At 40.7% G+C, this 22,460-nt stretch overlaps 1 protein-coding gene across 4 annotated transcripts in view; it reads left to right on the top strand.

Moving 5' to 3' along the window:
- Positions 1 to 6,015: 6,015 nt before the first annotated feature.
- Positions 6,016 to 22,460, top strand: part of tbc1d5 (TBC1 domain family, member 5) — a 38,732-nt gene continuing 22,287 nt past the window's right edge. The window contains exons 1-8 of one of the 4 annotated variants that reach the window (XM_063011679.1): positions 6,016 to 6,043; positions 17,141 to 17,181; positions 18,955 to 19,063; positions 19,508 to 19,553; positions 19,667 to 19,775; positions 19,933 to 20,022; positions 22,179 to 22,253; positions 22,342 to 22,409. In XM_063011679.1, the coding sequence (XP_062867749.1) occupies positions 17,158 to 17,181; positions 18,955 to 19,063; positions 19,508 to 19,553; positions 19,667 to 19,775; positions 19,933 to 20,022; positions 22,179 to 22,253; positions 22,342 to 22,409 (521 nt within the window). In that variant the 5' untranslated portion in view covers positions 6,016 to 6,043; positions 17,141 to 17,157. Of the gene's footprint in view, positions 6,044 to 10,376; positions 10,460 to 17,140; positions 17,182 to 18,954; positions 19,064 to 19,507; positions 19,554 to 19,666; positions 19,776 to 19,932; positions 20,023 to 22,178; positions 22,254 to 22,341; positions 22,410 to 22,460 lie in introns of those variants that run through there. The other 3 variants (XM_063011671.1, XM_063011688.1, XM_063011696.1) reach the window with 3 other exon arrangements.

The raw sequence follows: 22,460 nt of genomic DNA on the forward strand, positions 1-22,460 counted from the left end.
AGAGGGTGTCCCAGAGTTGACTCCTGAGTTTAGACCCTCCCCTTAATCTGAAGCACCCTTCACAGCACAGAGTGTGACTTCATATGGAGTGTGACTCTGTAGTGGAGTGTTGGTGAGAAGGGAGCGGTTTGGGAAAGGCCGAACGTGACTTCATATGGAGTGTGACTCTGTAGTGGAGTGTTAGTAAGGAGGGAACGGTTTGGGAAAGGCCGTCGCTGCTGGAGGGTTGTATAGTGCAGTGGTTCTCAAACTGTGGTACGCGTACCACTGGTGGTACGTGAAGCAGCACGAGGTGGTACGCCAGATAATCTCGGAAAAGTAATTACATGCACCGAAAAAAAAAATAATAATAATAAATAAATAAATAAATAAATAACAAAATGTGTAAATTACTAATAAAATTATTATAATTCTGTTTTAATAAAATCAGTTGAATTAAAACAAATCGTATTAAAACTAATGTGTTATTTAAAATATTCGGGGCTACGCAGACACCGTACTTCATTACGTCTATACTTCACGTTCGCGGTTTCCATCTGGAAATTTCCGAAACGGTATCAGTAAAGTTATCAGTAAAGTTATCAGTAGATCTCTCACTTTTATCAGATCAGATCTGCGTTTGAAGCTCACTGATCTCGTTCCTGGCTGCTCCGCTAAACAGACGCATCCCACTCACTCACATGCCGATTCTATTGAACGGATCTTTGAAATGAACGAAAGGAGCCGAATCTTTTATTTCTGCACAATTCTTATCGGCTGTAATCCACCCATTCAGCTTCCATCAGTAAAGGGGAATTCATCGTAAATCGTAATAAAGGCTGTGTATTGTCGATATTCAAATCCGAAACACTTTCAGTATTGCGGAGAACGAGACACACACACACACACACACACACACACACACACACAGAGAGAGAGAGAGAGAGAGAGAGATAGTAGTATAATTACAAATAATTGAGAAATAAACTATGAACTTGTTTAATTCTGTTAAATCTGATTATTTCATTGCGCTTATGTTTTAAAGCAGAAACAAACACAGTCACATCTCTGTACAAGAGAGGATTTTTCTGAAACTTAATGAAATGCAACCACAGTCTGCCTCTTCCCTGTAGTGTTTTTGCCTTTTGTTTGAATTAATGTTTGAATTAGGCCTACATTTAATGCAAATTTGATGTTAATATCGAGGGTGTCTTATAGTTTACCTAGTAGCGTGAAGAGTCACTTTTTGAACGGCTCCTTGAAAGGAACCGAGCCAAAAGATCCAGCTCCCGTCAAGAAGCCATAATTCCCATCACTAATATATACAGTATATATTGTAGCGACCCGCTGCTGTGGCTGAGAAGGGGGCGGAGCTTTACCCAGAAGGACTTGCGGCTATGGTTACAAGATCCACCGTGACCGTGTTATTTAGCACTGAAAATGGGGTTGGCTGTGCTCAGTAATGCAGCAGATGGCTTTGGGTTTTGGGCTGTGCGGCTATTAGCTGTGTGGCTATGTATATGTGGTATGAATGTCTATGTGTGTGAATGGTTGTTTGTCCACATGGTCACTGAAAGAGCTGATTTCCCATCCCATTTCGTCTTCGATGCCATAGAAACGCTACTATATATATATATATATATATATATATATATACTGTATATATACTATATATACATACACACACCTAATTAATGTGAGCCTTATGTGGTTCTGTGATGAGAAACATAGGTGGTACTCGGAAGTTTCGATTTGATAATGGGTGGTACTCGGTCTAAAAAGTTTGAGAACCACTGGTATAGTGCACTCCCCCTCCGTCCTAATTACTTTGGGACAGCCCTTAATGTGCGAGCACTCCACGTGAACGCGCAAACGGAGGCGGAGTAATGTGTCATTTTTTCTACACAGCTACTGTGTCTTGCGGTCTGTAACACACTTTGGCTGCGTCCGGAATCGCATACTTCCATACTCAATAGTACGCGAAATGAGTACGCGAGAGCGGTTAGTATGTCCGAATACATATTATACACAAAGAGGTACGCGAGAAGTACCCGGATGACCTACTTATTGGGCAGCCATGTTTGAGTATGCAAGCGATGCACACTTGCGGTCCGTTAATGTATCCCATAATGCAACTGGAGCTGCGTAGGCGTTCGAAGCGTAATAAGAAACAAGAAAGATAGCGGTCCTCTGTTTACAAGTGTAAGTAAGATAAATAAAATAAAGCATTTTAAAGACGAATTAATAACAAAAACACGATAAATATCCAAAAGTTTGGCGAGTGGGGTTTGTAATGAGTCTGTAACCATGGTGATATTACGTCATCATGTCCCACGTCATCACTTGACGTTGGAAAGATGGCGGATGTAGTGCGTAGCAGTGTTGTGTGCATACTGCATACTTCTGTACTGGAAGTATGTACTTTTTTACCTGCAGAGTAGTGCATACTTCCTCCAATCTAGTACATACTCTCTAAGTATGCGATTCCGGACGCAGCTTTTGTGTCATTTCTGGCCCCTTTTTACACAGACACGTGTAAAGTAACTCCAATAGTTAGTCTACACATTTATGTGTAGAACTGTGAGAAAATACATGGTTTAAAAAAATATATTTATTCAATTTTACTTAAATTTATTGGATAAAATAATGGCATTTATGATTAAAAACAGATTATTTCACATGTAAGAGTAAAAATAAATTAATAAATAAAAATATGCGTTAACCAATCACATTTCTCCTATCAAGTACATCTCAGTGTTTCATGGTTGATTCCCTCTTTTTGGACCATGCAAGGGAGCAGGATCCGTCCTTATACCCTTATTGGTAAGTTGCAAAAGGAACTAGTATTGAGTATGTTTTATTCATGTTTATGTAGTTCATGTTTATCAGTGTTTTGTTGTGTGTTTTATGAAGTCAAGCAAAGCTATAAAAAGTAGGTTTTAACCCTGTGACCTGTTTTAACAATCGACTTTAATTAACAATTGACTTAGTTAAGTAAAAAAGGAGGCACTGAATTACATTAATATAAACCTAAGTTTGCTTTTCTGTTCCTATTCAGCAATAAATGTTCTGTTAAACCTGACTAGTCTTTCTTTTTATTGTTATTATTTATCGTTAGCCAACTGGCTAACCGTTAATTGGACTTTTAGTTTGCTCAAAATGGCACCAAAACAGAATAGGCTTGTTCGAGATTAACTGCGCCTCGCCTTGGTGGTCAGCGAGAGCTGCCGGTTGCAGTTGGGGGAGGAGGTTAAAAGAAAGCCGTCAAGTCGGACAGTCGCCACCTGCAACCCACGTGAGCTACAGCGGATCTCGCGGCGTTTGCGTTCTTCGTGGCTAATGAAGTGAATGCAGTAGAAATCGCTCTGCTTTTGCGTGAAATCGAACTAAACATTCTTGATCATTGAGCAGGTTAAACCCAGCGTTTGTTTTCCAAATCCATAGTGGTGAATATAGATGACCATAAAGTGTCAAACTAAGTTTCTGTAAAATCTGTAAATACATATAGTTTTACTCATCATTCATTTATCTTGTAGATTGGTGAAAAAGAAAAGTTCTAACAAACATGTTATCAAACACATATTTATGTTATTGAATAGATTTAAATATTTGTCTACAACAATTTAAATGAATAGACCTAAACTAAGTAGCCTATTTTTCAAGACTGTCTATTGAAACATTTCACATGAAAACGTGAATACATAATTCCAAATATACGGTTTGTTGAAGGTAGAATTAGTGAATATGATAAAACAATGTACGTAAAAGTGTTCTAGAAATAATTAGATGGAAATTGTGCTATCAATCAGACCTTAATCATTATGGTTGTGTATATGGTAAATAGACTGCAATTATATTGTGTCAAAGTGGCTTAAAGTCCAAACTGTCTAATTATATTGTCTACGTAAGGACTTAATCACATTTACCCTTCTTTAGGCTTGTTCCAAAAATACAACATTTTGTAGAGGATGTTGTCCCCCTCTATAGTCTCTCAGAATTCAGAGGTCATTTCAGACTCTCCAAAGGACAAGTGGAGGTATGATATGATAACCTTCTTTTCTCTCACTTACTATGTAGGATCTTATAAGCACCATTGGCCCTGTCTATATGAATCCACAGCAGACAAAATTGCCACTGACAAAGAGTGTCCTAGCCTGTCTATGGACACTGTCGAACCAGGAGTCATATATATAGGGGTATTTCAGACAGATTCAATATCACAAAATCCACTCTTGCCAAACATCTCCATGAGTTTTGTACGCACATGGCACACCACATTTCCTGGCCTTTAGGACAAACCCTGCACAATTCTTTGTTAGGCTTTCAAGCAGCTGGATTTCCAAACACTATCTGTGCAGTAGATGGATGCCACATTCATATTCAGAAGCCACACTGTGACAACCCCCTGGCATATTTTAACAGGAAACAGTTCTATTCTATCATTCTCACTGGATTTTGTGACAGTCACCGGCAGTTCACCCACATCAGCGTGGGTCATCCTGGTAGATGGCATGATGCCAGAGCCTTTCGCCTCACAGAGGTTGCTTGTCTTTTAGAAGAAGATCCCCTGTCTGTCCCTGGTCCCACAAGGGATGTATATAATTGGGGATTCAGCCTACCCTCTATTGCCCCAACTGATGAGGCCTTACAGAGACAATGGGCACTTGACAGCTAGGCAGAAGCGCTTTAATAGAAAACTAAACACTGGCCGTGTGGTAATTGAGCATGCCTTCGGCAAAGTTTAGGAGACTCCGATGCCTGCACATGAGGAATGTCCAGTCCATCAGCTCAGCAGTGTCTGTTGCATTCTACACAGTGTTTGCTTGGAGCCAGGAGACCATGGCGATGATGTGCAGGATGAAGAGGATGATGAACAGCATTCACTACAACCTCACAACCAAGATGTAATTCATTATAGAGACATAATAAAAAAAAATGTTTTTGTGTCATCTTTAACTTCATGCCTTTTGGAGATAATTTTATCTTCAACTTGCTTAACTGTTCACAGTAACAGTAATTTTGACCGGGGTGCCCAAATGTTCGCATGCCACTGTATTTTATAGATGCATTGTTAAACAGTATACTTCAGTATGCTCACCGATGTGCCTAGTATGAGTCACTAATGAATAATGTGGTTAATAAGTACATTGTACAATTGTGTAGAAGTGTGTGCTTCTTCGAGCACTGACAAATCAGTTATTTAGGCATTGATGATGAATAGTGGCTGTGGTTTATTGAAGATGAATCTCTTAACACAATCATCTTCTGAACAACACATTTGTTTTGTTCTTCCAGAACAGCTTACCTTCTGGCCTTGGTTCTTGTAAAGAAACATGACACCATGCACATCCACACATTTTTATTTATGTAGCATATTTTAAAATGTTTACAAAGTTTACAGAGAAGAATGAAAAATAAATCAAAGTGTAGTAGTGATCGTGGTATTAAAACAGTTAAGATATAAAATATTAAAGCAATTTAGATTCCTTTATATTAATAAAATTAGAAGACAAGAACCATCAGAAGTTCTAGAAAAACATCAAGATAAAAAGATATGTTACATTAAAGAAATATCAGGTAGCTTACTTGAGTCTTTTCATGATATGGAATGATAATTATGACATATGTTGCAATTTGTACGAAAATAAACTGTCATGCTACTAGAAAGCATGATAGTATTTCGCACATATCAGGTCTTTAAGACAAATAAACTGAGATTTACATTTTAGAATGAAACGAAACAACCGCCAGAGGATTCAGCGGAGCTTCTAGCCAATGAGGATTAAGCTCTGTCGTCATCAAGCCGTCTCTCAGGCAGCGCAGCCCGTGGAGAGCAACTGCAGGGACTGGTTCCGCCGCCTGAAGCCGCCCCGCTCTCGCGAGATTATAACCAGTCTGTCATCGTGACGCGCAGGTGGCGCCGACGCAAGTCGGACAAAAAAAACTAACCGGCATGGACCGTACCGAGCCAGGCGGCGATCGGTCTGCGCAGCGCCGGGTTAAGTCGAACAAGCCTAATGACTTTCTGCGTCACACGTAATCGTTCCTTATTTGGAAACTAAAGGTGATGTTCTGTATTTTTATCAATGGGAGAGAAATGCTGCAGATTAGACTGAGACAGCGCGACATGTATGAAACAGAAGGAAACTGCTGCTACCGTGGGAATTAGAAAGCGTTTGGTTATTATTTTAAGTAGTGTTCACTTTTAGTCTTAGTAACACCGTGTGTAGGGCGAAAGTAAAGTAACACAAGCAGGGCCGGCACTTTTCTCACTGCCCCCTAAGCAACGCAGTCCAGAACCTGGGCTGCATGTCAGTGTGAAGATGGATTATGTAAAAATTTTGTTTGCACTGTTCATGTTGTTTTGCCTAAAATATGGTTCTGATTTATTATTATTACCTTGATCACCTTGACCGACCAGGCTGTCAGGTGCCTTGTTGGCACCGCTGGTCACAGCATTTCCTCCATTCCTTTCTCAATCTTGCCATTCTTGTCCACATTGGTCCCATTCGCGATCTAATCTCGTCTTCCCATCTTCTTGGAGGCCTTCCGAGTGGTCTTTTCCGCTCGCGCGGATACCACTCGACAACTGCACGGGTCCACCTGTCGTCGGTGAACCGTGCGACGTGTCCTGCCCACCGGAATTTACTCCTTCTGTACTCCGCGATCACGTCCTTCACTCCACTCCTGGCCCGGATTTCCTCGTTCCGGATGTGCTCTCGCAGTGACACTCCCAGCATACTTCGCTCCATGGCCCTCTGCGCTGTTGTGAGCCGCTGCTCTTCCCTCTTCGTTGTTGCCCAAGTCTCGCTTGCATATAGCATCGCAGGCAAGACGCTGTTGAAGAGGGCTGCGCGAGTAGCCATATCCAGCCTACCCTTCAGCACATCCTGGATCGAGTTGAACGCCCTCCATCCTGCTCTTATTGGTTTTCGTGCGGTTGATCTTCAGGCCGACCTCCGAGCTTCTGGTGTTGAGTTCTCTCAGCATGCTCTGTAGCTGACCGATGGTCTCTGCGATGAGCACGATGTCGTCCGCGAACCGGAGGTGGGTTAGCAGCTCACCGTTTATCCTCACCCCTCCGTCCCAGTCGATGTCTCTGATGACCATGTCGAGACACGCTGTGAAGAGTTTGGGAGAGATGGTGTCTCCTTGCTTAACGCCCTTCTCGACCGGGATTCGTACGGGTGGCGACAACAGAGCCACGTCGGTGGTGCATCCAGAGTTTGCTTCCCTGAGGAGGTCCACGTACTGTGCCGCAACTCCTTGTTTCTTGAGGGATTGAAGCACTGCATTTATCTCCACGCTGTCGAAGGCCTTCTCGTAGTCGACGAACGCGACGCACAGAGGCAGTTTGTGCTCTCTCGCTCGCTCTAGCAGTTGCGTCAGAGTGAATATGTGGTCCATCGTGCTGTAGTTCTTCCTGAAGCCCGCCTGCTCTCTGGGCTGCTGCTCGTCGAGTTGTTGCGATAACCGGTTCACAATTATCTTCGTGAACAGCTTGTAAACGTGAGAGAGGAGACAGATAGGGCGATAGTTCTTAAGATCTTCCTTGTCGCCTTTTTTGTACAGCAGGATGGTATTCGACTCCTTCCACTGTGAGGGGATGAGTCCCTCTTCAAGATATCGATTGAAGCGTATCGCAAGGATTTTCCAAAGCTGCTCTCTGCCTGACTGCAGCATTTCTGATGTAATGCCGTCTTTCCCTGGAGCCTTTCCCTTATTCATGCGCTTCAGGGCTTTCTCAACCTCGCAGACCAGAATAGATGGCACTTTCTCTCTTACGTGGTCCGACGACGGGGGTTCGACTCTCACTGATGACTTGAAAAGGTTTGTGTAGAAGGTTCTGCAAACCCTCTCCACTTCTCTCTTGTCGGTCACCGTTGTGCCCTCCTCGTTCTTCAACGTCGTCACCTCTGTTCTGTAGAGTGCCATCGCCCTCTCGCATTGCTTGAGGCTTTGTTGTTCTTGCGCAGCCCTCAGAAGCCTTTCCTTCCTGTATCTCTCGAAGTCTTCTTTCAGACGTTGTCTGATCACCTTGCAAAGAATCGAGTACTCGACGTGGTCTTTGCCGTCCCTCTTCATGTTTTTCCGCTTTTCCAGCAGTTTCTTTGTCTGCTCCGAGATCCTTCCTTCGGCTTCCTTTGGGTTGATGGCCTTTGCCTTCCTCAAACATCCCTTCAGCTTCTGGATCAGCGATTCATAATCCTCATCTATTTCTTGAAGCTGCTCCCAGGATTCCTTCTCGATGTAGTCCTTCAGCTGCGTCTCGTCGAACACCTTCACTTCCTGGTGCTTCGACCTCATGTGCAGTGCCTTCTTCTCTCTCCTCTCGTCCAGCATAACTTTCGCCCGCACAAGGCGGTGATCGCTTCCTGTGTTGAACGGCGTCACCACTGAGACGTCCTGAAGGATTCGTCGCTTGTCGACCAGGATGTAGTCTATCTCATTCCGATCTTTTGCATTTGGAGCGATCCAGGTCCATCTCTTTTCCAGGTTTTTCTGGAATAGGCTGTTCCCGATGTAAAGCTTCCTCGCCTCTGCCATGGTCACCAGACGTTCTCCTCTCTCGTTCCTTTCTCCCAATCCGAATCGTCCCACATACCGTTCGCCTTGCCGCCCTTTTCCGACCTTTGCATTGAAGTCTCCCATCACGACGGTGTATGTGGATTTTGATGCTAGAGTTTGCCCTAGCACCTGGTAGAACTCCTCCACTTCATCGTCATCGCTGGCACATGTGGGAGCATAGGCCTGGACAACTTTCAGGGTGGCCGTCTTTGAGAGTTGAATGTTCAGCACCCCTATCCGAGAAGACACGAACTTGCAAGAGGTGATTCGTTCAGCCCATTCCTTGTTTATGATGAACCCGATGCCTCCTACCGCTCTTGGACCATCCGCACATCCCAGTCTCACGACGCTTCCGTCCTTCCACCTCGCGTTCAACTCCTTCCTTTGGCGTGTTTCGCAGAGCCCCAACACGTCGCACTTGATCTTCTTTTTCTCCTCCATAAGATGGTTCATGGCATTCCCCCTTGCCAATGTCCTGCAGTTGTAGGTGCCTATGGCAAGGTTAGTCCTTCTCCTTGGCGGCTTCTTGGTACCTGAGATTCTTAGCAGCCTCTCGTCGCTCGGATTTCGCCCCGCCGCCGTGGAGCGTTCCGATTGACGCGCAGGGTACTGAGGCCCTTTTCCTTTTGCTGTTTTTGCCATTAAAGTATAGCCACCCCGCTGGCTAGGCGGGCAGGCCCTTACCTCTCCAGTTTAGCTAGCTTCCGGCCTCTGCCAGATGGACTGTATGCCCACTCCTGGGCAGCCCAACCGCAGGGCCGGCAGTCCGGTACCTTTGTAGCATGGTTGTACCTGCCAGGGTATATATACCCGGCTACCGTAGCTACCAGACAGCCATTGTCACTGTTGCGCCACTTTGAGGCACTGAAGCAGGATTTCGCAACAGGATTTATTTATTATTATAAAGAATGAAAATAATAAATGTTAAACAGCCTAAATAAAACATTTTGATAATGTTCCCATGACGGTGTAAGAGCCGTTATATTTTTTATAGGTGCAACCCTAACCACCTACCCCCGCTCCCGCTCAGGTAAACACCCGCCATACCACCCCCCACCCTATGCCTTCCGCACTGAATTAAATTGTTAGTGTGATGGCTTTACTTAATTTTATGATTAATGGTAAAGCTGGTCTCTCTCCATGTTCAAGTTATTTGTGAGGGCAAACTGACAGATGACTTAAAATGTTAATTGTTTAAGCAATTGCCCCCCCCCCTGAGAGATTTGGCAGGAGCCGCCACTGTTCATACCACAGTTTAAGATCCACTGCTGTGTTTCTGAAAAGAAATGGTTCCGGAGCCCCTGGAAGCCAAGGACCCCTTTGTGTGCAAACATAAAATAAATACATGTAAAATAAATGTTAAAAATGGATTTATTATAAGAACAATCATTAGACAAATATGCACACATATATTTTTTCGGCATGCTTTTATCTTCTTTTTTAATATAAGGACTTTTGTCGATCTAAACTGACAGTTCCATATTTGGGACAGATAAATGTTTGTCCACAACAGAGAGATATTAGCAGTGTCTTCAGTGTACTTCAGTGGTTATTTGTATTTTATCTCCACACTTTTGTCTTTTAGTGCACAGTTACGAAATTTCTTTTTAGATATTTCTGTATGTTGTCTTCGATCGTCCCCAAGCATTAACCATACTGCCAAAATATTCCGATCCTAGTGAATAAAAAAAGACCCAATTTTAAGAACCGCTGGATGTGAGTATTGCCAGTTTCAGGCTTTTATTTTGAAGAGAACTGTCTGCTATGCTGTACTGTACGGTGCTGCACTTCAGGAGTCACGTGGTTGAGCAGCTGCTGTGTCCGTGTAGCGCTTCCTTTAGGCTGTCTCGCGCTCTCTGTTTACATGCAGGTTGCTGCAGGAGAATGGAAACACTTGCCTGAACTTTTACAGGTACATTATACTCTCTCCGTTTAATTGGTTCTTGTTTAAACACGCTTGTGGTTGCTAGCAAAGCTTTTAGAATAAGATTTTTAAAGGGTTAAGTTTCGTAAGGTTAGTATGAAGCAGACTAGTAGTAGCTATTAAGGCCTGGGTTGTTCGTAGCTAGCTTGTAGCTCTGACAGTAGCAGGAGGCTTTTGGGACTGGTTGTCACTGAAGCTTCTCAATTTTGAAGCTTCTCAATTTTGAAGCTTGAACTACCAGTTTTAATTATTACAGACACAGAATTAGACACAATATTAATTGTGAAATTTGACTTGACGTGTTATTGTAACCACAGTCAAGAAATTATGCTATACACTGTGTAGTCAAAAGCCATCAAACCATGTCTGCCTGCCCAGTTAGAGCTTTGTTCATTGTCATAACTGCCTCCATTCTTAGGGCAGGGTTTACCACAAAAACTTGCTTCTGTGGAATCTTGTGGAAGTTAATGCACAGATGTTGGACGAAAAGACCTGGTTCTTATTGACTTTTCAACGGGGTTAAAGTCAGGGTTTTGACATGCCACATGACTCCCCCAAACTTGGGAAACCATGTTTTTATGGCCTATACTTCATGTACAGGGGTAGACATGCTGAAAAGGATTGTAGTGTTACTACAAATGTGAAAGCATATCCTTGATTTGATTTCCCTGTCATAGCAAAGGATGTAGCTAGAATACCTAAACTTAATAATTAGAAGGGGTGACTACATATTTTTAAACAAATACTGTACACTCACCTGCTCCTAATCTTGTAAGCCTGTAGTTCACCTGTAAACTTTGTTAGTATTATTTAGTCCTCCCCATCAATGGAAAGGGAACCCTATGATGGATTATTCTCAGCACACAACGACACTAACTTGATAAAAAAAACATGGTTGTGTGTGTTGTACTGATCTATTAGATGCAGCATTGTTTTTGGAATTTATAATCACCTTAATGTCATTGCTGGAAGGTGAAAAGTGTTTCAACCAAAAATAGAAAGCTAACATAGTTCTGTTATCAGGTACTATTAATTGATAAGACTAGAGGAAGATTAACTCACACTGTGCATGAAAAACGAAAATAAATCTAGTCTCTAACTGTACTTCTACAAGACGTGCCAAAAGAGTGTGTGTTGCTGCTTATTGATGTACTGTTGTCAGTTTACTAGATTTGTACTAGAATTGTCACAGGCAGTGGTATTTGCTTTCCATAGTTAAGACCCACCTTTAAAAATGTGCATGGCAATTCCTATTTTGAAACTGTTGTGCATGTCACAGTCAGGGATATGTTAAATGTTGGTAAATTTTACTTATAGTTTACAAATTACATGCAGGACTGAGTTAAAGAGTCTTTGAAACTGTAAGGGGTGCTCACATGCAGTTATGGTGAGTACCCAATGACAGTGATCCAAGAAGGTACAAGCTATGAACCAAAATGTTATACATTTACATTAACCCTTAAAATATTCATTATTAAGTTACATCAAGGGAAATAATGAATTATAGGAACTAATTAATCTTGTGTAACCTGTAATTACCTGTCCTTTTATGAATGTAAAACATGACATTAAAATCCTCATAAACAAACAAGTTATGCTGGATCTTCATGTATGTTTATTCTCTCATGAACATAAAAACAAGAGATGACACATGTAGGTGAATTTAGTAGGCCTTTGATTTTTGAGTGTAGTACTGCATTTATTGTGTGATGGGCTGTGTGGAATAAAGCTGGTAGTTGCTTTTGCTCATACAGTTATCTTTGGATTTGTCCTTGGATTTGATAAAGACAGCATTTTTCGTTCTGGAGAAATGTGGCACTTTCTTTAACACAGTGCAACTATTATGCTGTACATTTTGCAGTTGGCTTGTGGTATGAGTATTATTGGCAGCTAAATCCCTGTTAGCAGTCTGTAGCATTCCTAGCGATCATGTGGTCGGCCCTGCTCTGTAGCTGGCGAGGAAGCTGAAGCATGTGAGGTTATTAAACAGGCTTTCAGTATTGATCAAGCTCAGAGCCTGTTTTACTTTCTTGCTGTGGACTTTTGTTTTGCATAGCTTCTTGGTTTTGTGTCAGGTAGAGAAATGCTATTGTTTGAGCAAAACTTGAGTATGCAGTACAGCTAACTGTAGTTTCTGATAAGGATATAGATAGATCATGCTTCTTTCTGTAAGGTACTGTTCCGGGTTTTTTTTCACTTCCTTCTTATAGTCATTTTCAGTCATTATACCTCCTTGTCTCTTGCCATTTTTAGTTTTTTTTGGTTGTCAGAAAACCAGAACCATGTTTTATCATAAGTTGCTGCGACAGCACTAAAGGTTTCAGTTCCAGTACAAAATGTATTTGAACTTTTACTCTAACAATGACAGTGGTTAAGGCTTTGCACTACTTATCAGCAGGTTGAGGTGTAATGACTGCAGTACACATGGTGGTTTTTAGGCAACCTTTAAATCTGTTTTGTAAAAGTACTCTCTGTAGAAAAGTAATAGAATAGATAAACAAAGTAACTTTGCGTTATATTTGTGCTCAGTTGGAAGCTACTTGAACCCAGTTATGTGAACATAATGTTATCAAAGTATCTCAGGGGTATATTCATCATCGTATCTTCTGCATTCAACATATGCTATAAGTAGCTACCATCAGCCCAACATTTAATATATCACTGACTATGAATTGCACAACTGTTATAAAGCAGCCATTGCCATGTATATTTTTGGTGGTGGTCCAAATGTTTTTGGCTTATGAGTTTAAAAAAAATTAAAAAATTTTTGCTTCACAGTTTGTGATGTGTAAATGTTTTGTTGTTCACGATTTAAATAACACAACACATGATCTATTTAGTACACTTTGTTATGACCTGAGTAAGGATTTTAGGCTTTTGTTATTACAGTTCAGGTCAAAATTCAGTCACAACAATAAAACCCTCCTAGTATCCTTAATGTTTGGTATAATCCAGTTTTGTTAACACCTAAATATTTGTCCTCTAGAAAAAAGTGAACAGATGCACTTTTATTTTACTCAAGTCATATCAAGTGCTCAGGTTTTTGGAGGGAACAGTGGCAATGCTGTTTGAGTGTCTTGCATTAAGGTAACTGTGCTGAATGGTCACTTCCAGCATTGCCAGTCACTATTTTAGCATGATCTGATACAAAGTCAAATGACTTGTCTTTTGTATCCACTTTCTGAAGCCTACTCAAACTCACTAGTCACAATATATCCTGAGCAATAGCCCTGTGTTGTCGTCAGACTAAAATAGATGGTTGTGAAGCAAATGATTAGACATCCCAACCTGGGTAAGAGGAGTATATGAGGTCCCAAAAAAACTTATTTAACAACAATATTTAACAACCTTTTCTTTACTATTTTGAGAAATTTCTTAATTAATTTATTTTTTTGAAGTGTTTATATAGTTGTCAGTCTTTTACTAATCCTGTGCACACTTTGGGCGCACAGTTTTCTCTTAAATCTGTGGGATGACTCAAATAAACAGTTTCTGTTGTGTTTTAGTAGAAGTTACTTTCAGCACTGCAGCCTCTTTTAAACATAAATAACTGAGAGTGGAAATATAATTTAAATGAAATAGCATTACATGTATGTAATATCATACCCAACATATTTCATGTCCAGTTATTGTATGCTTTCTGTAAAACAGTCCTTATTCTTTTGATTTTGTGGACAGTTTGTTCATTTAGACTTTTACTCTGCAACTCTGATCATGTGCTGTAATTCAGGCTGTACTTCCTACAGCTTTTAAACATCTATTATTTAATTCATTTGCAAGCAATATATTCTTACTTTTATCATTGGTGGGTACTTTCAACATGTATTGATTAAATGTATGCCAATGTGGTATTATTAAAACAGTAGATTGACCAATCAAGGGCATTCATGCTGTAAATAACCCAAATGTTGCCAGATCTGTGCCTGTGTTGCATACACAATCTAGACTGTGTTGAACTGTATGTTGTATTTATGCAGTTTCTCTCCCAATGCAGTAATATTCAGTTACCCGATTTAATTTGGCCTCTATTGCTAAATACCTCCACTCCGATGTCTGTGCATTGCTAAATGTGTGATTTTACTTGTACGTGGCATGTGGAGAGTCACGCATCAATCCCCATTATCCCCCATCTCGGTGCAAGCGACAACGCTGGAGGCCATAATTGCAATAGCAAAGCTAAGATGACTGTGTTGAACTGTTCTGTGTGTGTTGAGTTTGATTATTCAGCACCTGTAACAGAAGCTAGGAGAAGGTTTGCATTGCTTCCCCCCCCCCAAAAAAAAACAAAAAAACAACACCACCCACTTTCACTTCCTTTTTTTGTATCTGCTTGCACACTGTGGAATGTTCCTAACTCCTGCATCATACCCTGGATTAGGACAACACTGCCATTATTTCATAACACAAAAAGTAGCTTAAAGTCAAGCCAGATTAGATTAGTTTAAAGGAATGTGGTGTGCTCGGTGGCTCAGCGGGAAAACATGCTAGCTCACCAGTGCTAACACATTTGAGCATGCAAGTTCAAATCTTAGCTCTGCTAACGGCCAGCCGGGTGCGGACAATAATTGACTATTCCGAGCTAGGGAGGGCTATAGGGATTCTTCATAACTGCTGCAATTACGGCCTATTCTGGCTGATAGATGAGAAAGGGAATAGTGGAGATTGGTGCGCGCCGTTTGTGATACTGATCCATATGAACCTGTCTTTTACAGGTAAAAAGAAGTGGCCGGCTTCTGCACACATGTTGGAGGGGCATGTGTAAGTTCCAGCCCCTTCTCTGTCAGGAGTGGAGGTTTGCCACAGTAGAGGTGGAAATACAAATTGGCTAATTGGATCAGACTAGATTGGGAGAAAAACTGGGGAAAAATTGAATAAAAGGTACATGACTTTGCGAGGAAAAGAGCAGTGGGATGTGGGATGAAGCCACTAGAAAGTGGGTACAGGATCATATCTTACTCAAGAAGTTGGGACCTGAAAATGAATAGATAAGTCAATAAAAATAAAAATAGATGGCATCAAATTGTATAATCAGTTAGATGGCCTGTTGTTTATTCCACTGCTGATATTCTGTAAAATGGAATACAAACAAGAATATTTGACTTGTTGATTATAACTAGCAAAAAAGCAAAAAAAATTCCAATGATTTCAATGATGAACTTATAGTAATTTATTAATAACTTAAGAATAATTCTATTCTTGTTAGATACAAGACCGTTCTCTGATTCTCCTCTCCATGTATTGCAGACTGTGGACAGTCCAGTCAAAACACACTATGCATCTATGAAGCCACACTTTGTGGTGTGTGCAGAATGAGACCTGGCATTGTCTTGCTAAGAAAAGATGTCACCTCAATGACAGCACATGTGTATCTTAAATGTGTACTCATCTGACCACAACATGCGTTTGTTTTGTGTCCATCTAAGATGAGCTTGGGCCCAGAGAATGTGGTGGCATTTCTTGATGCTGTGATAGACTGTGTTTTCCAAAGTACTCTTAAGCCCATGTGGATATATTTATCACAGTAGCATTTAATGCTGATAATGCTTATGCACATCCAACAGATTTTTCCAGCCTTGCCTTACGCAGACTAATATTTCTCCATAATCCTAGAATCTTTTCACTTTTACATTTACATTTTCGGCATTTGGCAGACACTCTTATCCAGAGTGACTTACAGTAGTGCTTCCATAGTAAACATTTCATTACTCTAGTTTAAGTAGACAACAGTCCAAGAACACAATTCCATTTTTTAAATGGAAAAGAGTGTTAGTAAGTAAGTACAAATCAGCTTAAGTGCTTAGTAAAAAGGTGGGTTTTTAATCGTTTTTTAAAGATAGCAAGAGACTCAGATGTTCGGACAGACATAGGAAGCTCGTTCCACCACTTGGGTGCCAGAACAGAGAAGAGCCTTGATACTTGTCTTCCTCTAGTCCTGGGTGGAGGATCAAGTCGAGCAAGAATAGTGGCTCGGAGGTTGCGTGGTCCAGAGCGGGGTTTGATTAGACCACGAAGGTAGCTTGGGGCTGGTCCATTTTTGGCTTTGTAGGCGAGCATCAGTGTTTTAAGCTGGATGCGTGCAGCTACATGAAGCCAGTGAAGAGAACGCAGCAGTGGGGTGATGTGGCAGTGTTTAGGTTGGTTAAAAACCAGGCGAGCAGCTGCATTTTGAATGAGCTGCAAGGGTTTAGTAGTGGACATTGGAGCACCTGCCAGGACGGAGTTGCAGTAGTCCATCCGTGACATTAAAAGTGACTGAACCAGAATCTGAGCAGCTTCTATGGAGAGAAATGGTCGAATCTTCCTGATGTTCTAAGGTTTCCTCTCTCTTATAGTTTTTGAAAGAAAATTTTAGAAGCATTTTTTTCCTGGCTGATGGATAAGGACGAAGAAACATTGGGAACTGGGGTTTTATTAGCAGCCCGTAATCTTCTTGTTTTGGGTGTCCAGGTTACAGATTTGTCTTCCTCTGTATTATATCATTTGAAATCAAACTTGTCTTTGCTATGCGGACACAGGAAGAACATGCAAACTCCACTCAGAAAGAACCGTGGCTACCCAGCTGGGGAATCAAACCCTGACCTGTCTTGCTGTGAAGAGACTGTCCTACCCACTGTGCCACTGTGTGAACAGTTTATTTGTTTCCTAATTTTAATGTTTTTTTGTTCTCAGGACTGTGATTAACCTACATGATCAGATCTGTGAAAACAGCAGTAAGTACTGACATTTTTACAACCCTGTTAGGTATGTATCTGTAAGTTTCTACTGATTCTTTAAATTTTAAGACAAATTCAAAGAATCAGTAGAAACTTACAGATCAAAATCAGTAGTCTTGAATGCAAGTTACAGTCTACTTTTTCAATCTTACATTATCTCACAAACCGTTCTGCTCAGTTGATGCAAGATAAGCATCGCTTTTTTCATTAACTTAAAAAAAAATCTCTGCTGATTTATCTATAGTATGTTATATATCTATAGTACTATCTTTACCACTAAACACCAAGGCTGGGTGATGTTGCAAAAAATGTTGCAAATTTCTCCGGCTGAATGATTGAAGCACTTGTTTCTTTGTCAAAAACATAGAACACGAGAGGGAGTGTGTTATCGCGAATAACATCATGGCTAACATCATCGCGATAACACACGACCTCGAGTGTTCTATTGCTTTTATACAACAGTTTTTACAAAATAAAGAAAGAAAATAAATCAAAGAAGCCCTGAATTTCATATTAAATATGCTTTAATATTGACAATACCTTCCGCCAAAAAGTAGTTCCACAACGAATATAAAGTTTAACACTACAAAGCAGACATCCCAAGTTGCAAAAACTCATTTCAGGGAGGTAAGAAGAACAAGAAGAAGAAGAAAGCAAGAACCTCCGAAGGGAAAAAAAGAAATAAAAAAACCTCTCGCACACACCAAAGGCTATGGATGAAAACAGAACTACTAGGAGCTGCTAACTGGCTTAACTAACTGTTCGCGTTACAAACACATTATTGTTCCCTAAATAGTGCACTAGATTGTGTATCAGATCATGGATATATGTTCCCTACATAGTGCACTAGATAGTGAATTAGACAATTTGTTAAGTTCCCTACACAGTGCGCTAGATTGTATATCAGATAACGGATTTAAAACGCGACCGGGAAAAAAAGGCTGTGTTGCCTGCGTGCGCGTTTGTGTGCATGAAGCTTGTCGTTAATGGCAACGCGTCAGCGGAGTAATACCATTGTGGTGTGAAAAGACCGTGCTGTTATCACGAATATCAGCACGTTTAGAACGCTTCTCAACCAATCAGATTGTAAGGTCGGAACTACCTGTTGTATAAAATTGTAATGAACTATAGCTGGTGGTTTCTCAGTGCCTAAGTAAATAGGGCTAATTGGACTAGAAAAATTCAGAAAGGAAAGCATGTTTGAAACATTTTGTCACAGAAAGGAACAGTTGTAGTAATCATTGATTTGATTTTTGAATGGATATAATTGGCATAAAGTCATTAAGTGTAAATTGATGGGTAAACATGACAAAGTGAAAACAGTTTTATTTGATATTCCTTAAAATAAACAATACAGTAAAATAAAGTAAGATTATGGCCTCTTAAGTACATCCATAAATGCCTTCCAAATAGAAAGAGATCGCCCCAGTGCAACTGCACTGGAGCACCCTAAATGAGCATTAACAAAGTTTTGAATAAAGGGTCTGCTTCCATTTGTGAACAAGAGATTTCAGCTTTTTATTTGTATTAAATTTTCAAAACACCTTTAAGTGATTGATAGCTGAAAATGACAATTACAGCCATTCAAAATCCAATACAAAACACAAGGAAGTGTGCAAAAAGTCAAGGGATCTAAATATTTCCAAACTTTTTATGCGTTCTTTCTAAAAAAAAAAAAAAAGACCTACAAATAATCTTACAAATTCTTGTAGTGTGTGGATTATGATTAGGTGTGTTATGGTTTGGTACCCACTTTTTCTCAATTGTGAGTTTTGGCAGGACATGCAGCACCCAAACATTGAGACGAGACACCCACTGCAGACAGAAGAACAGGAGACTGGTTATGACCCTTTGCACAACTATAACAGAAACAAAACTGGTTAGTGAAAGCAAACCTATCAACACATACATTTCTATTATTCAGAATACTTGCAGTATAAATTGTCATCTGTCTTAAATAATATCCCTGTGTGAGCTGAAGACATATTTACATCTGTTCCTGTGGGAAACCATGAACACTTATTAGATCAGTTTAGGAAAACAAATGTGCCGACATTTACAGGCTTTCCAAGACTCGTCCATGGATCGCTTAGCAATTGTTTATCTCCCTTGGACTCCCAATTTTATCTATTTTTAATTCTTTCTTGAAAATCCATTGGAACTGCTGTGTACACTACACCCACACTGACCTTGCAGAGGTTATGGGCACAGATTTTCTGACAGTTTGACTGTGACAAGATGTCAGTATAGGAAGCAGTCATTTTATGGTCCTGCGTGATGTTTTGTCTTTTTAATTTGTAATTTTCTGGTTCTTTTTTTTAAGCAGAGTCATTAAACAGTTGTGCTGACTCAACCTTTCAGTCATACAGGTGCTTAAATCTTACTACATCATAAATTATCTATCCCAACTCTTGTAAGTTGGTTTGTTTAGATTTATTGAGTTTAATATTGTGTGTTGGTGTATTTGTTTACTGCAATACAGAAAAGAATGGAATGAACTGTTCCAGAACAGCAATTACCTGGCTCAGGTCAGGCAGGCCGGAATTAACGGACAATTACGGAGCAGCAGATTCCGCAGTGTATGCTGGAAGGTATAAAATGGAAACAAAATTGCTGCTTTACTGTCATGTGTTTTATGTTACTTTAACAGGACAATTTATCCTGTTTGGAGCATCTGTACTGAGGTTATGGATCCACTGTATTGATTTTATGGATCTGCTGGATTTACTCATGACTATATTCTTTCAGCTCTATTTAGATCTTCTGCCTGAAAATAAGAGTCAATGGATCAAAAAAACAAAGGAGTTACGAGCTCATTATGAGCAGATCAAAGAGAGGGTGAGTATTTACTGTGTGTGTGTTTATCTTAAACGCCTAAAAGTTTATGGACACCCCAATTACTTATATAGGTATTCCTCCCTATTGGCAGCAGTTTGGGGTATGCCCTTTTTGTTGCAGTATGACACCTGTGCACAAAACAAGCCCTTAAAGCCATGGTTTAATAAGGTTGGTGCAGAGAAACTTCAGTCGTCCTAACAAAGCTTTGACGACAACCCCATTGCACTATGCAGTTGGGGTTGATGCAACCTAACTAAACTGAAACTTAACTGATATTTTACATTTATTAGTTTTTTTTTTTTAATAAATGCAAAAGCATTTTTTACAAATAATGAACTACATCACTGTCATCTGTCGATTTGTTAACTCTTAATTTAAGGACACAAAAGTATTATAATTATTATTATATGGTTTTAAGTGATTAGTATTGTTAGTGCTTTTTAGGTGTAAAAAATTTTTCAGCTGTAAATACTGTGTACTGAGTCGAACTTTAAGCTAACTGTATCCCCCAATAATTATTTCTATCAGAAAACAGCACTGAACACATACAGGGGTTGGACAATGAAACTGAAACACCTGGTTTTAGACCACAATAATTTAGTAGTATGGTGTAGGGCCTCCTTTTGCGGCCAATACAGCGTCAATTCGTCTTGGAAATGACATATACAAGTCCTGCACAGTGGTCAGAGGGATTTTAAGCCATTCTTCTTGCAGGATAGTGGCCAGGTCACTACGTGATGCTGGTGGAGGAAAACGTTTCCTGACTCGCTTCTCCAAAACACCCCAAAGTGGCTCAATAATATTTAGATCTGGTGACTGTGCAGGCCATGGGAGATGTTCAACTTCACTTTCATGTTCATCAAACCAATCTTTCACCAGTCTTGCTGTGTGTATTGGTGCATTGTCATCCTGATACACGGCACCGCCTTCAGGATACAATGTTTGAACCATTGGATGCACATGGTCCTCCAGAATGGTTCGGTAGTCCTTGGCAGTGACGCGTCCATCTAGCACAAGTATTGGGCCAAGGGAATGCCATGATATGGCAGCCCAAACCATCACTGATCCACCCCCATGCTTCACTCTGGGCATGCAACAGTCTGGGTGGTACGCTTCTTTGGGGCTTCTCCACACCGTAACTCTCCCGGATGTGGGGAAAACAGTAAAGGTGGACTCATCAGAGAACAATACATGTTTCACATTGTCCACAGCCCAAGATTTGCGCTCCTTGCACCATTGAAACCGACGTTTGGCATTGGCACGAGTGACCAAAGGTTTGGCTATAGCAGCCCGGCCGTGTATATTGACCCTGTGGAGCTCCCGACGGACAGTTCTGGTGGAAACAGGAGAGTTGAGGTGCACATTTAATTCTGCCGTGATTTGGGCAGCCGTGGTTTTATGTTTTTTGGATACAATCCGGGTTAGCACCCGAACATCCCTTTCAGACAGCTTCCTCTTGCGTCCACAGTTAATCCTGTTGGATGTGGTTTGTCCTTCTTGGTGGTATGCTGACATTACCCTGGATACCGTGGCTCTTGATACATCACAAAGACTTGCTGTCTTGGTCACAGATGCGCCAGCAAGACGTGCACCAACAATTTGTCCTCTTTTGAACTCTGGTATGTCACCCATAATGTTGTGTGCATTGCAATATTTTGAGCAAAACTGTGCTCTTACCCTGCTAATTGAACCTTCACACTCTGCTCTTACTGGTGCAATGTGCAATTAATGAAGATTGGCCACCAGACTGGTCCAATTTAGCCATGAAACCTCCCACACTAAAATGACAGGTGTTTCAGTTTCATTGTCCAACCCCTGTACATGCAACCACCCAGTCATGGCTAATATATGTACAATCAATCATTTTTGTTTAAAATAAAGTTAATTTATTTTACTTTGCAAAGGTTTTAACTTTGAGGCAACAGTTTGTGGCAACTTTGTCCTGTACAACTGCAGTGCCTGACCTTCCTTTCTGCTTTTGACTGAACAGGCTCAAATTCCTATAGTCATTATGTTAAATTTTTTGATTGATGCATTTGTTAAATAAATAATTATGTGGTCAATATTGCATAGTAAATCAGCTACATGCAGAGGCTTGAATTTCCCTATGCTGCTATTCCATTAAGTTATTAAGACACATTTTTCTTTCCCTCCAGCACATCACAAACCCACGCAAGGCAGCTAGCCAGCAGGATCTGGTGGTAAACAACCCTCTGTCTCAGGATGAGGGGGTGAGCATGTCTTCTAACTGACTTATTTCCACTGCTTGTCATGGTTCACCTTCCTTCTTTACATAAATCGTCTATTTTTCTATTTTAGAGTTTGTGGAATAAATTCTTTCAGGATAAAGAATTACGGGGTATGATCAAACAAGATGTTCTGAGAACGTAAGTCTGACTCAAACTGACAAAATGTCTGTTTCTGTGGATCTGATTTGC

The sequence above is a fragment of the Trichomycterus rosablanca genome, chromosome 2 (genome assembly GCF_030014385.1).
Source record: "Trichomycterus rosablanca isolate fTriRos1 chromosome 2, fTriRos1.hap1, whole genome shotgun sequence".
Lineage (NCBI taxonomy): Eukaryota > Metazoa > Chordata > Actinopteri > Siluriformes > Trichomycteridae > Trichomycterus > Trichomycterus rosablanca.